The sequence below is a fragment of the Jaculus jaculus genome, chromosome 8 (assembly GCF_020740685.1).
Source record: "Jaculus jaculus isolate mJacJac1 chromosome 8, mJacJac1.mat.Y.cur, whole genome shotgun sequence".
Taxonomy (NCBI): Eukaryota; Metazoa; Chordata; class Mammalia; order Rodentia; family Dipodidae; genus Jaculus; species Jaculus jaculus.
In genome coordinates, this window is record NC_059109.1 from 42,469,172 (window position 1) to 42,486,584 (window position 17,413).

At 49.8% G+C, this 17,413-nt stretch overlaps 1 protein-coding gene across 4 annotated transcripts in view; it reads right to left on the reverse strand.

Annotated features, from left to right (window-relative positions):
- Positions 1 to 17,413, reverse strand: part of Prr5l (proline rich 5 like) — a 151,125-nt gene that overhangs the window by 17,774 nt on the left and 115,938 nt on the right. For all 4 annotated transcript variants that reach the window (XM_045157583.1, XM_045157582.1, XM_045157581.1 and 1 more), the window contains exons 6-8: positions 11,738 to 11,829; positions 8,372 to 8,512; positions 4,716 to 4,842 (exon numbers count right to left, since the gene is read on the reverse strand). In XM_045157583.1, coding sequence (XP_045013518.1) covers positions 4,716 to 4,842; positions 8,372 to 8,512; positions 11,738 to 11,829 — 360 coding nt within the window. The remainder of the gene's footprint in view (positions 1 to 4,715; positions 4,843 to 8,371; positions 8,513 to 11,737; positions 11,830 to 17,413) is intronic.

A 17,413-nucleotide genomic window follows, 5' to 3' on the forward strand; every position in this document is an offset into this window, starting at 1 on the left:
GTCCTGGAGGAAAGCTACTAGTATTGTTTGGCTAAATGAGCATGTTTTGCCCATAAAACTGTCCTCTAAATTCTTACATTCATTCTCATGGATTAGTGTTGGTCTTTCCTTTGGTCACAGAGGTTTCTTTTTGTAGATGGCTGTGTCTACTGGGGAGACCCGAAAACTCATCAAAGAGCTAAGAATAAATGACTATTGAGCGCTCAGTGCTAAACGAAACATCTATACCACCCTCTCCAAGGCTCAGGGAAACACTGCAGACGAGGAAATGGAAAGAATTTAAGAGCCAGAAGATGGGGAGGGGTACTGTCTGCCAAGTATTCTACAGTATGCCTAAAGTGGTCAAGTACCCCCCAAAATACACATTAAAACAGAAGACTGGTTGGAAAGAAGGAGTCAGTGGAAGGAGGAGGGAAGAAGGGACAAAAGGTAGTAGAAGAGATTTATGACCAGATACATTATGTACATGTATGAAAATGATCAATAAAGTAACGAAAAGATCTGTCGAAACACCTCTTCTTCATAATGTAACATAGAGTTAAAAAATATAAAAGTGGGCTGGAGAGATGGCTTAGCGGTTAAGCGCTTGCCTGTGAAGCCTAAGGACCCTGGTTCGAGGCTCGGTTCCCCAGGTCCCACGTTAGCCAGATGCACAAGGGGGCGCACGCGTCTGGAGTTCGTTTGCAGAGGCTGGAAGCCCTGGCACGCCCATTCTCTCTCTCCCCCTCTATCTGTCTTTCTCTCTGTGTCTGTCGCTCTCAAATAAATAAATAAAAAATTTAAAAAAAAATATAAAAGCAATAGGTTGATATTGTATATATGTAATTACAATGATTGTGATGGGGAGGTAATATGATGGAGAATGGAATGTCAAAGGGGAAAGTGTGGGGGGGTGGGGAGGGAGGGAATTACCATGGGATTTTTTTTATAATCATGGAAAATGCTAATAAAAATTAAAAAATAGGGCTGGAGAGATGGCTTAGCAGTTAAGCACTTGCCTGTGAAGCCTAAGGACCCCGGTTCGAGGCTCGGTTCCCCAGGTCCCACGTTAGCCAGATGCACAAGGGGCGCACGCGTCTGGAGTTCGTTTGCAGAGGCTGGAAGCCCTGGCGCACCCATTCTCTCTCTCCCCCTCTATCTGTCTTTCTCTCTGTGTCTGTCACTCTCAAATAAATAAATAAATAAAATTAAAAAAAAAATTAAAAAATATAAAAGCATTTATCTAACCTAAAAAGGAGAGAGACAGTGAAAGAGTGAGCTAGAGATAGAGAGAGAGGGAGAGGGAGGGAAGGGTTTCAGGAACTCCAGAGTCAAAGATCCAGGGCACAGAGAAGGGAGAAGCACATGCCGCGTGCCCTGCCTCTCCAACCTGTGATGCTGGGGTGCCTCTCAGGGGAGGAGTCCAGACACTGCCACGGGACAGGCTTTTCGGATGACGTCTCTGCTGCCTGTGACGACTCTCGTGCTGCTAAGACTCATGAGCACCACAACGGAGCCCTCCCGTAGTTAAGAGATCTCTCATTACCAATGTGGCCCTTCGGCTTGTGTAACACCTCCCTGCTACTGGTGTGGCCATTTTATATGTCCAGAAGCTTGGGGTGAAATGGACACCTCTAAGGAGCAGAAGAGGAGGGCCACCTCAGCTGTTCCTTAGTGAACTCATGTCCTCCATGCTGACGGGGCTGGGATGTGAAGATGGTAGCGTGGGGCAAGAAGGACAGCTGCTGATGCCCACACAGCTTCCCATTGGTATCCTAGCCAGAAGTGCCACGCAACCTTAGTACCCACCCCATGGCCCACCTAGCACCTTGCCCATGACTTGGCCTGTGTCCAGTGGGGTCTCATGTCAATAGCCACTCTACAACTCTCAGCCCCTTCATTTCTTCAAGTGTCCCACCCGTTGACCGACCTGTTACCTTCCAAGACCTCTCCAAAGGCCTTCCTTTGGCCTGGAACAGTCTTCCTTCCCTCCTGTTTATTCAGTTAATTCCTATTCCTCCTCTGGCCTCCACACTTCCTCCAGGGAGCTGTTCTCAAGTTTATGGCCCAGGTAGCATTCCCCGGCTGTAGTTCCTTCTGTGAGCATCTGCACCATTGGCACAGAAGAGTCCACTTTTTTTTGGTTTTTCGAGATAGGGTCTCACTCTGGCTCAGGCTGACCTGGAATTCACTGTGTAGTCTCAGGGTGGCCTCGAACTCTCGGCGATCCTCCTACCTCTGCCTCCCGAGTGCTGGGATTAAAGGCGTGTGCCACCACGCCTGGCAACTTTTATCCAGATATATCTATAATACCTCACATTGTGCCTAGCAAAACATCTCAGGGCAAATTTATTAAATAACAAGTTAAAAATTGCTCAGTCGAGGGCAATGTTCCCTACAGAGGTAGGGAGTCTCTTTGGTCCATGAACAAAGGCTCGGGTCTGTGTGTTATTTGTTGGTATGCTCTCCGCGAGCGAGGGCTCAAATCAGTCCCCTGCCCTGCCATGTGACACCAAAATACGCCACATGAAGATCTGCTAAACTATGGGCAACAAAGAGGAAAGAGGCAGGGCCGGGGAAGCTCTCTGTGCCCATCCTCCATTTGTCTCAAAGCAGGACATGGGTTTGCAAAGACAGAGGGTGATGGCACCAACGAGGGCAGCATGAAGGCTAACCACCCTGGCATGTGGAGGTGGTACGGCTGGGTCTGCACCCACGCACTTGACTGTCGAGGTGCCATTCACTTGCCTTCCCAGAAGTTGAAGCCCTAGAAAGGTCCTTTGTCTTGGCACCACTCTAAACAAGTTACTCTTCTTTATTAAAGACATTATTATGGGGCTGGAGAGATGGCCTAGCAGTTAAGCGCTTGCCTGTGAAGCCTAAGGACCCCGGTTCGAGGCTCGGTTCCCCAGGTCCCACGTTAGCCAGATGCACAAGGGGGCGCACGCGTCTGGAGTTCGTTTGCAGAGGCTGGAAGCCCTGGCGCGCCCATTCTCTCTCTCTCCCTCTATCTGTCTTTCTCTCTGTGTCTGTCGCTCTCAAATAAATAAGTAAAAAATAAAAAAAAAAGACATTATTATGTAAGTAGGAATTCAAAGCCACCTATTGGAAGATTACTTGTTTGCTAGGTGTCTTCCTGCATGTAGGACTATACATTTCAATATGCTTGTTTGTTTTCCTCTTGTTAATCTGTTACAGAGACCTGTTCCAACTAAGAGCTTATGAGGGTTGCAAAACAAATCTTATTTTTCTTCCCTTCTTGCTGGCATCAGGCCCTGACCATGGTGGAGTTCCTGGCATCACCCAGCCAGTCCTGTTGGGAGTCTTAATGTCTTCTAAGGTTTCCCTACCTCTGAAATGAGGTGAGCCCATCGATCCGGCAGCAATGAAAATGGGCCCCAGAGACTGCAGCAATATGGTGCTTGGCTCGGAGCCACAGAGGGCAGGAGGCGCTCTCCCTCCAGTAGCCCCACATTTCAGCTGCAGAGCAGGCAGACAGCAGGCTGGAGCCGGCCCTCTCCAATCTGTGGCAGTTGTGGTTAAGCTGCTGTCTGCAGAGAAGCACCAGCAGGGCCAGGAAACATGCCAGATGAACGCATGCAGGGAGAGGGCCGGGGAAGGCAAGACGCCCTCCGGAATCCTGGCTTCGAAGCTCAGTTGCAACCCCATCGGAGAGAAAAAATAAAAAAAACCAAAAAAGGGCCCAAAAGTTCAGAATCTTGGGTGCTGGCTGCCCTGGCCTCAGGGTACAGCAGCTTGCCACCCAGCGAACAAACACGTCTGTGTGCCACCATTCCAACTGCTGGCAAGAGAACACCAAGCAAGTTCTTGCCTCCTGAAGACCTTACCTTTCAGGTGGTAGGTGAGGAATGTCATTAACATAAGCCAGTCACTTGGCTGGTTTCACTTGGAGCCAATGACATGACAAATGTACTGCCCTGTCCAGGCATTTCTGCCGACACCATCTAGCTGGACTGTGGCTTCTCCCCAGGAGAAGCAGGTCTGATGTACCTCTGGCTTCCCCAAGAAGGTGAATACAGAGCCGGATAAAACTGCTGGAAGAGGCCAGAGCAGGATTTGTCCCCAAATTCAGAAACCACTTTCCTTGTAGTAAAAGCCCGGAAGTGCCTACAGAAATGGCACGGAGGGGGTTGGAGTTATGGTTTAGCCATTTAGACACTTGCCTGGGAAGCCTAAGGACCCAGATTCCATTCCCCAGGATCCACGTGAGCCAGATGCACAAGTGGCGCATGTGTCTGGAGCTTGTTTGCACTGTTTAGAGGCCCTGGTGTGCCCGGTTTCTCTCTCTCTCTCTCTCTCTTCCTCTCTCTCAAATAAATATATTTAAAGAAAAAAAATGGATGGGGGACAGCAGCTGGGTCAGTTCAGCTGTGCAAGTGACATGTTGGCTTCACATGGTCAGCTGCTATCAAAGGGGCAGGGGAGGGAAGACAGTTTCTGGAATCAGTTACAGAAAAATCAATGTCCCAGGCATATGAGAAAGATGAAAGCCACTAATCAAAGATGTGGAGGGACAGCAAAACCGCAGAGGCCAGGATCTGTCCCTGACGTGGGGAGGTTACTGCCTCTGGGACAGGGAGGGAGTCCCATGCCTAGATTTGCACGGACCCACACCACAGCAAAGTGCTCACCATGCAACTGGTCCCCAAAGTACTGCAAAGTAGGTGTGTGTATCCCCAATTTCCCTGGTGACTTGAAAGCCCCGTAACCCTTACCCAGTGAGTAGGTGGGGCCTGAGCAGCCACGGTCCCCGCTGAGGCCAAGAAAGGGAGACACCACTTGCTTCACCAGCTCTTCCAGTTGCAGAAAGCCCTCACTTGGACCTGTGGGCTCGTGAACACTCTGCAAACGAACAGTCAAGGCAGACAAAGGTCAGTGAACAATGTCAGAGCGGCAGGCACTTGTCAACATGTCCCACCAGACCCTCAGTTTCTTTTCTTTTTTAAATTTTTTTGTTGTTTATTTTTATTTATTTATTTGAGAGTGACAGACAGAGCAAGAGGGAGAGAGAGAGGGAGAGAGAGGGAGAGAATAAGCACGCCAGGGCCTCCAGCCACTGCAAATGAACTCCAGACACGTGCCGCCCCATTGTACATCTGGCTAATGTGGGTGCTGGGGAATCGAGCCTCGAACTGGGGTCCTTAGGCTTCACAGGCAAGCCCTTAACTGCTAAGCCATCTCTCCAGCCCCAGACTCATTTTCTAAAAGGTCACAATGAGGGAAACTGGTCACTTGTTATGCATCACAGTGATGAGACCATGCAGGGCACCTTCTCCCACTGTGCCCAGCATGGGATCATGGGTGGCAGAGTCCTGGCTTCATGTCCAAAGGTGACATGTGGCTGGGCCCAGTTATAATCTCACCCACAAAGGAGTGTGGGGCGAGCCCCCTGTCCAGCAGGAGAAGAACGACCACCAGACGAAGATCCTTCTTGATCACACTTTATTGGAGAGCCTCTTGGTTAACAGGAAAGCTGATGGCGAGGGGCAAGGGGTGCAGGAGTGTAGCTGCTTTTATAGGGCAGAATACTACGGGGCGCCTGCTGATTGGCTGCCATAGGCTCACCCGCCCACAGGAGCCACAGGATAGGCTCGGGACAAGGTGCGTCAAGCGCATGCGCAACCTCAAGCGAGGTTGGCGCCAAGGCGCTGCCTAAATAAGGAATTGTTTGCCTCAAGACTGGCAGGAAGCCAGCGCCATCTTGTAATGGCGTCTGCATTAGCTCCCTACAGGAGTGACTGGCTTATCCCCAGCACCCAGGCACTTTACACAAAGACCAGAAAGCTCACCAGCCTAGAACCAGCCAGCCAGTAAATGACAAAAAGCTCCAGACTAGAAGCCCCAGCTGTCTGGCTGTGAGCCCATTTTAATAAGTGATGGCCACTTGTTACCAGGCTAGAAAAAGAAAAAAAAAAAAAAAAGCACGAGAAAGTTCAGAACAGAAGAGAGGAAGAACATTCTACAAGGAGTTCACACCGCTAGCAGCTCAGCATGACAGGAGTTCTTCAAGCTTGGTTCGCCCTGGCTAAATTGCCAACCAAAATAAAATGCTCACAACAGCCAGAACCAAAAGAAGCCAGTCACCACTGCTTTCGAGAAAACCAGTTAGCTCCAGGGACTTCCATTTCTCCCTGGAAAGGGGTTGAGAGCATTCCCTCCTGTCACAGGGCTCCAAGGACACCGAGACCACTTGGTGAGTGACAGGGGCCTGAGCAGGAAAGAAGAGAGGCTGTCATGTTGTCACGTCAAGTTCTCAACAGACACACTACATGGCTTCGCTAGTGCCCGAATGTTTCAGGGGCTGGAGGTAAAGTTGGCCAGGCAGGAGGGGTCAACTCCTGCAGGTTGGGGACCCCTGGGTGAGATGTGGTTCCCAAGGAAACAGACTCCCACTGCCTCACACCGGGACAGGGATGCTCACAGGGGTGGGACAGAGCCACTTAAGGAAAGGAAGCTAAGAAGTCACAAAGAGCAGAGGGTTTGCAGCCTGAGTCTGGGAAGAGGTGAGATGAAGAGACTGTGAAGGGGAGGTCAAGTATCTGCTGCGCTGCACCTCACTTTGCACGGTGATGGGAACAGGTACAACGTCTTCATGCCCTGTGCCCCAGCTACCCTGCCTTGAGCCAAATGGAAAAGCATGTGGGCTGCTTCACTGCGGAAGACACACACAAGCCTGCTCACACGGGAAGGCGGAGGAGTGAAAAGATCAACTTTCCTTGTGCTCCCGGTGAACCACAGCAGTCTTCAGTGCTCCCAACAAACCACCCAGTCCTCCGTGCTCCCAATGAACCACACCAGTCCTCAGTGCTCCCAAGGAGCCACACCAGTCCTCAATGTTCCCAATGAACCACACCAGTCCTCAGTGCTCCCAATAAACCACCCAGTCCTCCATGCTCCCAATGAACCACCCCAGTCCTCAATGCTCCCAATGAACCACCCCAGTCCTCAATGCTCCCAATGAACCACCCCAGTCCTCAATGCTCCCAATGAACCACACCAGTCCTCAATGCTCCCAATGAACCACACCAGTCCTCAATGCTCCCAATGAACCACACCAGTCCTCAGTGCTCCCAATAAACCACCCAGTCCTCCATGCTCCCAATAAACCACCCAGTCCTCCATGCTCCCAATGAACCACACCAGTCCTCAATGCTCCCAATGAACCACCCCAGTCCTCAATGCTCCCAATGAACCACACCAGTCCTCAATGCTCCCAATGAACCACACCAGTCCTCAATGCTCCCAATGAACCACACCAGTCCTCAGTGCTCCCAATAAACCACCCAGTCCTCCGCGCTCCCAATGAACCACACCAGTCCTCAGTGCTCCCAATGAACCACCCAGTCCTCAGTGCTCCCAGTGAACCACACCAGTCCTCAATGCTCCCAATGAACCACACCAGTCTTCAGTGCTCCCGGTGAACCACACCAGTCCTCAATACTCCCAATGAACCACACCAGTTCTCCATGCTCCCAATGAACCACACCAGTCCTCAATGCTCCCAGTGAACCACAGCAGTCCTTAGTGCTCCCAATAAACCACCCAGTCCTCCGTGCTCCCAATGAACCACCCCAGTCTTCTGTGCTCCCAATGAACCACACCAGTCCTTAGTGCTCCCATCGAACCACACCAGTCCTCCGTGCTCCCAACAAACCACACCAGTCCTCAGTGCTCCCAATGAACCACCCCAGTCCTCTGTGCTCCCAATAAACCACCCAGTCCTCCGTGCTCCCAATGAACCACCCCAGTCCTCTGTGCTCCCGGTGAACCACAACAGTCCTCAGTGCTCCCAATGAACCACACCAGTCCTCAGTGCTCCCAATGAACCACCCCAGTCCTCTATGCTCCCAACGAACCACACCAGTCCTCCATGCTCCCAACAAACCACACCAGTCCTCAGTGCTCCCAATAAACCACACCAGTCCTCAGTGCTCCCGGTGAACCACACCAGTCCTCAGTGCTCCACTTCCCACTGCCACAAGGGCACTGAAATTTCAAACGTGTTCCTTTTGTCGGGCTTGACGTGGGTTCTGGGGATCTGAACTCTAGTTTTCAGGCTTATGTAGCAAGTGCACTGAACCACTGGGCCATCTCCTTCCTCAGCCTCTGGATTCTTTGTTACCTGCAGGCCTTAGGCTTCATGACCTAACGGGTGAGTAGAGAAGGATATCTGCTTCCTGAATGAAGGGCCGGGGCCCAGAGCACAGCACACGGACAAGGGAAGGAAGAAACGTGGACAAATAGGCTAAGGAGGTCATCATTCCCCTCCTGCCGCCGTGGCAGTCTCCTCGTCCTGTCCCCCCCCACCCACCCTGCACACATACTCCCCCTGGGCCTGGGAGCAGGCTCAGCTGGGGGCAGCATTGCTCACCTGCAAGATGAGCAGCATTTGCACGATGGAGGGCGGTGGCTTGGCCTGCGTCAGCAGCAGCAGCTCGCCCAGCTTTACCTTCAGCAGGACCAGGTCACGGAAGCCCAGCAGGGAGATCTGACGGATTGTTAGCTCCTGGCCCTGGGGAGGAGGAAGGAGGGAGGCTGAGAGGCCGAGTGCCTGCCGGAGCTTGCCCAGTCTCACGACCCTGCTGCCTTGGGCCCTGGACCTCTACAGCGCTGCTGGTGGAGCATCTATTCACCAGCAGGGCACCGAGCCTGGTTGGTTGCATGCACTCAAGACGTTGCTGTTGACCCCGATGCATCTGCTCCCTTCAAAGCACTCATCAGTCTAGCTTATCTACGCGATGATGTAGTCAGTGGGGGTCTGGCAGCGTGAGATACCCAGGACCACACTTCTGAGTTTCCTACATGCCTCATGGTTTTACATTTTTTTTTTCTGTAGTATTAAAATAATTACAAATTGGGCTGGAGAGATGGCTTAGTGGTTAAGGCACTTGCCTGCAAAGCCTAAGGACCCATGTTCGACTTTCCAGGTCACACGTAAGCCAGATGCACAAAGTGACACACGTGTGCAAGGTCACACATGCGCACAAAGGGGCGCACACTTCTGGAGTTCGAATGCAGTGGCTGGAGGCCCTGGTGAACCAGTTCTCTCTCTCCCTCTCTTGCTCTTTTGCATAAGAAAAGGCCAGTCTGTTGGGCTTGCCTCACAAAAAAATTACAAATGAAGCTGGAGAGATGGCTCAGTAGTTAAAGGCACTTGCTTGCAAAGCCTCCTGGCCTGAGTTTAATTTTCTAGTGCCTACATAAGGCCAGATGGATAAAGTGGCATATGTATCTGGAGTTTATTTGCAGTGGCAGGAGGCTGTAGCATGCCCATTCTTTCTCTGTTGGCAAATAAATAAAAATGTTTGAAGTATTTTAAAAAATAATTACAAATGGAGCTAACATTGTGCTGGGTGCTTCCTATCTTAATTGAAAAACACTTGGTCTTAATGATTTCCTATCTAAAAAGCTGGGAAGCTGGGATCCTTTGGTTGATAGATGGCTCAGGACGCAAGGCTGGTACCAGGAACCCTGCTCTGCTCAGACCAGAGCTTCCTGGCAGTACAGGGTGCTGGAAAGTGTAGCTAGGTGGAGAAGGCAGCAATTCCAAGAACAGAACCCAAATCCCAGCCTGTTGCCGAGAGGCCAGAAAGGTGAACTAGTCAATCAGACTTATCACCGGGTCTTAGCATTGTTGAAGAGTCAAGGCAGTACTACCCTTACACTGCCTGGCTGGCTCCTGCCTGGCCCTGAGCTTCACTGGGGGTAACCAGATACAACGCAGGATGCCCAGTTCAATTAGAATTGTCTAAATATAAATGGGTGCCAAGTATAGCATTATTTGTTGTTTACATGAAATTCAAAGACAACTCAGCACCCCGTAGTTTTACCTTCTAAGCTAGCGAACTCTAGGCTCATCTCTTTTTTGAGGGCCTGGTGCTGGCCGATGGGGGGCAGTATCGAAAAGGTGGGCACGTCTCACAGCAGTGCAGGATCACAGCCACGGGGTGGCTGTCCGGGGCTTCTGTGTGTCTTGTCTTACTGGAAATGTAAGAAATGGGGCTGCCACAGGAAATGACATCTGTAAGCATGACCTCCTTCCTTTTAAATATTGGATATGGATTTTAAGCAATCTCAAATTCCTTCGAAACCCCATTCCAACCAACAAATCCCCGCCAGCCCTTCACTTTGAAATGAGGAAATTCCAACCGTTGCTGGTGGCTCTCATCTATTCTGTGTGTTATACTCAGGCTTCAATGGAGCCTGAGCAGGAATGAAGCCTTAACCCCAGGGGGAAGAAAAGAATGTGAGCACATTGCAGGTGCGGGAGAGACCGAGGTCTGGAGAGGAGCATCTCCAGACACTGTGAGCTGGCAGAGGTCTAATATATATACATATATATACACACACACACACACACATATATATATATATATCGGCCACCGTGGACTTATAAACAACTTAGCAGGAAGATAGAATAAAAAGACACTTGTGGCCGGGCGTGGTGGCGCACGCCTTTAATCCCAGCACTTGGGAGGCAGAGGTAAGGAGGATCGCCGTGAGTTCGAGGCCACCCTGAGACTCCATAGTGAATTCCAGGTCAGCCTGGGCTAGAGCGAGACCCTACCTCAAAAAAAAAAAAAATTCAAAAAATCAAAAGAAAAAAAGAAAAAAGACACTTGTGCCTCTCCTGACTATCAGACTACTAAGACAACGGACCCCAAGAATTTGGACTTTTCTCGGGCATCTCATGCTGACAGTAGAAAAAGGATGAAGCCTGAGGGGGGTTCTGTCTCCTGGAGAAAAGATTTTACTCCATTCTTTCCGGCCATCTTGCAGTAGCTGAGACCCTGGTGATGGGTGGGCCCATGCCTTGACCACAACTGCCTTCTTCTTGAACATAAACCTTCTAGCAGGACCCCAGAGATGGATCCGAAGGTTCACGGCTCCTTTTCGTCTGTTCCTCTCCCTAGTGCAACTGACCACACTGCCTCCTTTCTCTGCTCTTCACTGCCATTTGTTTGGTTAACCGGCTCTACTGGGGACGGGCGGTGGGATCTGGCTGGCTGCGGCTGCCCACTCTCTGTCCCTACGCAGGTAACTGAAGGGGCAGGAAACCAAATCAGTGGCAGGAGGAGCTGAGGTCACAGCATAGGAACAATGGAGACAGGTTGCTCCTCCTGTCCTCTAAATCCCACCCACGGTAGAAGAGTGGCACTTTGCTAAGTGACGGCTCAAATTCACCCTCTTGAACCCCGGCACGCCGGGTCCCCACCCAGCTCCGTTTCTTCAGCTAAAGCTTCCGCACTTCAAGGAGGGAGCGGGCAGCGGAGGGTCATGGCGGCAGAAGTGTCACAGTGCAGCACATACCCGTATGAAAGTGCCGAAATGAAACCCATTATTTCAGGTGATTGATGGCACACAAATAAAATCCTGCAAGCTGCGCTTCAAACTTTGAAAAGAAGGAGAGTTGGAGAGGAGTGGGGCGGGAGAGGGCAGACAGAGGAAAAGCAATCTCTTCCTCGCTTCCTCTGCGCTGGCAAAGAAACAAGCCACTCCAATAACATAAAAAGGTCCTCAAAACCAAGAGCGTAACAAGAGCCTACAAATTGCTGGTTACATGGGCTCTCTTCTCCGCTTGAAGTTAGAGGCTAATTATAGACCCGGAGAGCCCTCTAAAGCACTCCGGGGCATTTCCTAACTGGGGCACCCACCTCCAGACTGTCCCCCACTCAGCAAGAGGCCTGCTCGCCAAGTCAGGGGAGGAGACGGGCTGCTGTATCCCAATGCCACTGACCTGGACGGGGTAGAATATGGCTTGCAGAGTTGGGAGGGTTTCAGTGAAGAAATGGTCCCAGACTTCAGCCAGAACCTCAATGCGCTTCTCACCTACATGAGGGTGAGAAGACGGAGGGTGGAGAGAGAAAGAATAAAACATGTCATTACTCACGGGAGAGGTCACAGGACAGCTCCACCTCAAATGCAAAGTCAGGAGCTGTTGACACGCACATGGCAGGCACTTGTTTCTGGCTAAGGCACCCCCCGAAAAAAAATCCCATAGCAGAAATACATGAGCCTCACTAGGATTCACACAGTGATGGAAAGTCTTACTTCACTAGTGAGACTCTAAAGGGGCAGTATTGGGGGCATTTGCACCCCAAGGTGTGACTGCAGCCAGTGTAGGGACTAGATGGCCCTAAGGTTCATGTGATATCAACTCAGCGGTGGGCCATGCATGGCATGCACACCTGTAATCCCAGCACTTGGAAGGTGGAAAAGGAAGAGAAGGAAGAACAGATCTAAGAAGTGGTGTCCAGTGAGAGGTAGCTAGGTCCTTGGTGCCTTGTGGAACAGATTAAGGCTGGGATTACAGACCTATTTCCCCAAGAGTGGTGGCTATAAGTGCAAACCTGCCTGAGATCCTTTCTATTTTCTGGTCTTCCATGTGACTTCTTCTGGATACTCCAGTTACCACAATGCCAACAAAGGCTGAACCAAAGGCACCATCAGGTTTGGAACTTTCCTTTTTTATTTATAAAAGTGTCCCATCTCGGGCATTTTGCTATAGCAATGGAAAATGGCCCAACTCAGGTGAGAAGACTCAATTAAAAAATACCTTTCTATTCCCCCAACCCTGAAAAGGGAGGTGAAAGTTTGTTTTTATTATTATTTTTGATGAGAGAATTGGTGCACCAGGGCCTCTAGCCCCTGCCCTTGAACTCCAAACATATGTGCATCACCTTGTGTGGCTGGCTTATGTGAGTTCTGAGGGGTCAAAGCTGGGTCCTTAGGGTTCATAGGCAAGCACCTTAACCACTAAGCCATCTCTCTAGCCCAAGGTAAAGGTTTCAAATCACATAATCACCATCACTGCGAGTGTCTGTTTCATTATCAGACATTGTGTTTGAGTTCTGATCAACAAGATGTCTCATAAATAGACGCTAGTTCCATCTTTTGACATGCTCAGAGAAACCAAGTAACTGGCTCAACATCACACAGCTCAAATGCAGAGCTGGATTCCCAAACCCTGCACTTCGTCTGCCTGATGCAGTTCATCTGCACCGTGATGCGATACTCTGCTTTCTCTGTTACTACTACACTGGCCTCATTCTGTGTTGAGTTGTCTGCAACAGATGTAGAAAGACCTGGAAAGTGTCACCTTGCCCACTGCTTTACTGTAACTGGGCAGGCCACCTGCAAAGCACAGACCCACCTTCTGACTCCGCCTGCTCACTCCTGGCACCAGAAAACTAAGTGCCACCTGCAGGCTAGAGGACACAGGTCACCCCGTGGCACTAAAGGGCTGTGAGGGCGGAGGGAGCCTGCTTAATGACCTAATGTCAGAGCTGATTGGTCACTGTCTGCCCATCCCAGGCACAGAAACTGGGTCAGCCAAGATGAGACACGGGGAGATGCGAGGCACTGCTAGTTCCACAGAACAGCTCTTGAAAGATTCATTCAGTGTCTCCAGTCTATTAATTTAATGGACCATAAGAGCAGGCTGGGGAGAGGGCACAGAACAAGGGTAAGGCTGGCGCTCACCATGCCGGAAGGCCAGAGTGAACACAAACCCATGCTCCCCTCTGCTGAAAGAGTGCTAATCACTCTTGGCAAAACTTGCTTATTTCCCTGTCTATCTATTCTACCAGGATCTGGTGTCCCAGGCGCTCATTTGTCCCCCTTGCCAGGACATTCCTGGTGCTCAGTACCAAGTCACATGCATCAATTTTTAAAAGCCTACATCTGAATAAATGGCAAATGTCAAGTGTGCACATATTTTTTTTTTCAAGGTAGGGTCTCACTGTAGGTCAGGTTGACCTGGAATTCACCATATAGTCTCAGGGTGGTCTTGGACTCATGATGATCCTCCTACCTCTGCCCCCGAGTGCTGGGCTCAAAGGTGTGTGCCATCATGCCTGGCCTGAGTGTGCACATTTTTATAGATGCCACATCCTGCAAGTGGCAGGAGGCAGAGTTTGCCCAAATAGGAGACGGCATAGAACAGGACTTACTGTTGGTAGGCACTTTCCTGGTGTACATAACACAGACAAAAGAGTCTGTCTCCTCCTCCCACGTCTTCATCCTCAACTGTATTTCCCTCAGCCTTTGGGCTCTACCTGTGCAGACTGTATCTCAGCCCCTCACATTCACCAAGCTTCCCTGTGTCACAGGGCCTTAGCCCATGCTAGTTCCTCTGTCCAGACTATATTTTCCCTCCCTCTCTTTGCCTAACCCACTTCAGTTGATCTCTCAAGTTTTTTTTTTTTACATAGTTTTTTTTTTTTTTATGAGAGAAAGAGCAGCCTGGCACTCCAGGGCTTCCAGCCATCGCAATCTAACTCCAGATGCACGTGCCACCTTGTGTGCTTGCGTCACCTTGTATGTCTGCCTTACATGGGGCCTGGAGAGTCGAACATGGGTCCTTAGGCTTCGCAGGCAAATGCCTGAACCACTAAGCCAGTGCTCTAGTCCAATGTATCTAGTTTTAGCTCAAATTGCTTCCATTAGGGAAAAAAAAATCTGCTACTAGTCAATCCCCTTCTGAGTATTATATTAGCACTAGTTCTGGTTATAGATATCCATATGTATGTACACGTGTGCACACACACAGTGATGATATGATTAGCACCTGTTCCCACTTCCAGTTTATGGGCCCCACAAGGGCCTGCGGTCCAATGATCGTTTGGTATGGCACTGTGGCCCAAGCACTAGCTAAGTAGCTAGCGTCTACTATGTAAACCCGATAGGCGTCTGATTGGAACAATCACATATCACCCTCTTTCACATGTGGATGGTGATCATTCACTGCATGGAGGAAGTGGGGGGAAGTCAAAGGACCCAGCTGAAACTTTAGATCATCCTGTCTTCTAAATCCAAAATGAACCCTAACTTCTAATGCACCCCCCCCCCAAATGAAAAGACTAGTTTGGCTGCTTTGTTGATGGCCTGTCTCTGAAGCCTTCCACAACAAAGACAAGAAGAAAGCTCAGGGCCTGTGGAAGGAGGGCGGGAACACCTGTGGGTCAGCCTGCACCCAGATTCCACACTGGGATAGAGGCCTGTGCACCCAGATTCCATGCCGGGATAGGGGCCTGTGCACCCAGATTCCACGCTGGGATAGAGGCCTGTGCACCCAGATTCCATGCTGGGATAGGGGCCTGTGCACCCAGATTCCATGCTGGGATAGGGGCCTGTGCACCCAGATTCCACGCTGGGATAGAGGCCTGTCTCAAGGCCTCACAAGGCAGGCCCTCCACCCAGCAGCAGTGAGGTACTTCCTGAGAAGCTGGATAGAACTGCTCAGGCAAACTTCAGAGGAAAGGAGGTTCTGGAAAGTGTTCTAAGAGAGCATCACACACCGGCCAGCATGGGGCAGATCTGGGGAAGGAAAGGTAAAAGGAGACAGATGATTGAACTTTCAGAGACAGCCCACATGTCAAGGACTCAGCTGCCTACAAAGAATGGGGCTTGGATGGAAGGTTCCACATGTCTGTCTTACCAAACATGTCTCCTGTGTGCCAGAGTCATTTAGATCTGCAGACTACACAGGCAGCTATCAGAAACCTTCTGAAAGACAAGGTCACTACTGCTGTAAAAAAAAAAAAAAAAGTCCAGAAAGGTAACAATGTCTTGCCCACAAGCTACCATCAAGCAGAACACCAATCTCAGTAGATATGTTGCCGAGTGTAACAGTTACTTTCTTGTTGCTAGGACAAAACACCTGACAAGAACCAGCATGAAAGGAAAAGGTTTACTTCAGCTTACAGTTTCAAGATGGTTTCATCACAGCGGGGAAAGTATGGCAGGAGCAGACAGCCAGGTATCACTTCCTCCTCAGTTATTTTCAACCGTATTTTGGGGATAGGGTCTCTCTTTCTCTAAGCTTGGAGCTTACTGATTCAGCTAGACTAGCTAGTCAGCAAGTATCCTCCTATCTCTGCCTTCCCAGAGCTGGAATGACCGGTGCATGCCACCATGCCTGACACTTTGACATGGGTGCTGGGGATCCAAATTCAGGCCTTAATGCTTAAACACCAAACGCTTTACTAACTGAGCCATCTCCCCAGTCCCTTAAAACTTTTTATAGCTACAGAATCCTTTCAACCAAACAAAATCTTTCTTGGAGTTATAATATATAAGATAAAAACGCAGACATATTCTACTTGAAGATGGGAATGCCTCTTAGAGAGATTCCCCAACACCCATAACCCAGGGACAAGGAGCTCCCAAGACTCGGCCGCAGGCATACACTCTCGGGTGCTCTCTGATCATCGCATCTAGCTCTACTTCTGAGTTTCACTCTGAGAATCTCTGTCCAGGGTCACTTGGGTAAAACACACTCACCTTCCCCCATTCATTAAGGGCATTTGAATCTCTAGATTTATTCAGGATCTTTCTCATAGAGCTGGTTTCCCACATTTCCAACAGTCTCCTTGTGACTGACATACAAGTGCTGTGGCCAAAGACGATGCTTCTTGCCCCCCCCCCCCCACTAGATTGGACAGCTCTCTTCCACACTCGAGTGTTAGCCCAATCTTCAAACATACAAGAGCTACATTAAGTTGCTGGTCAAAGCAAGTCACCTAAAAATAAATGCCTTGCATTGACAGATTAATGGATGAAGAAAATGCTATGTAGCCATATGCTAGAAGATTAGTCAGCCTTTATAATTTTTTTTGTTTATTTTTATTTATTTATTTGACAGCGACAGACAAAAAAGAGAAGAGCTGGGCGTGGTGGCGCACGCCTTTAATCCCAGCACTTGAGAGGCAGAGGTAGGAGGATCACCATGAGTTCAAGGCCACCCTGAGACTCCCAAGTGAATTTCAGGGCAGCCTGGGCTAGAGTAAGATCCTACCTCAAAAAACAAAACAAAAAAAGTTTCCTATAGGGCTGGAGAGATGGCTTGGCGGTTAAGCGCTTGCCTGTGAAGCCTAAGGACCCCGGTTCGAGGCTCGGTTCCCCAGGTCCCACGTTAGCCAGATGCACAAGGGGGCGCACGCGTCTGGAGTTCATTTGCAGTGGCTGGAGGCCCTGGCGCGCCCAACATCTCTCTCTCTCTCTCTCTCTCCCTTTCTTTCTCTGTCACTTTCAAATAAATAAATAAATAAAAATAAACCAAAAAATTATAAAAAAAAAAAAGTTTCCTATCACCTGCCACAATACAGGCATTATAATGAATGGAGTAAGCCAGTCACAAAAGGGAAAATAGTATATGATCCCACATTAGTCAAAATTACAGAAACAAGCAGTAGATGGTGGCAGGGGCTGTGGGAGGGGAAACGGGGTGCTCAATATTTTGCAGATATCTGCTTTGTGAAGATGCTCTGGTCCAGTAATGTGCCTGGACGGTAACGTGAGGACCGTGAGTACTGGTGAGCTGTGAGATGGTGAAGGGGGCAAATCTTCTACCATGTTTGATTACAACATAAAAGAATTTAAAAGCCTGGATCTCAGTGGTTCTTTATAGAGT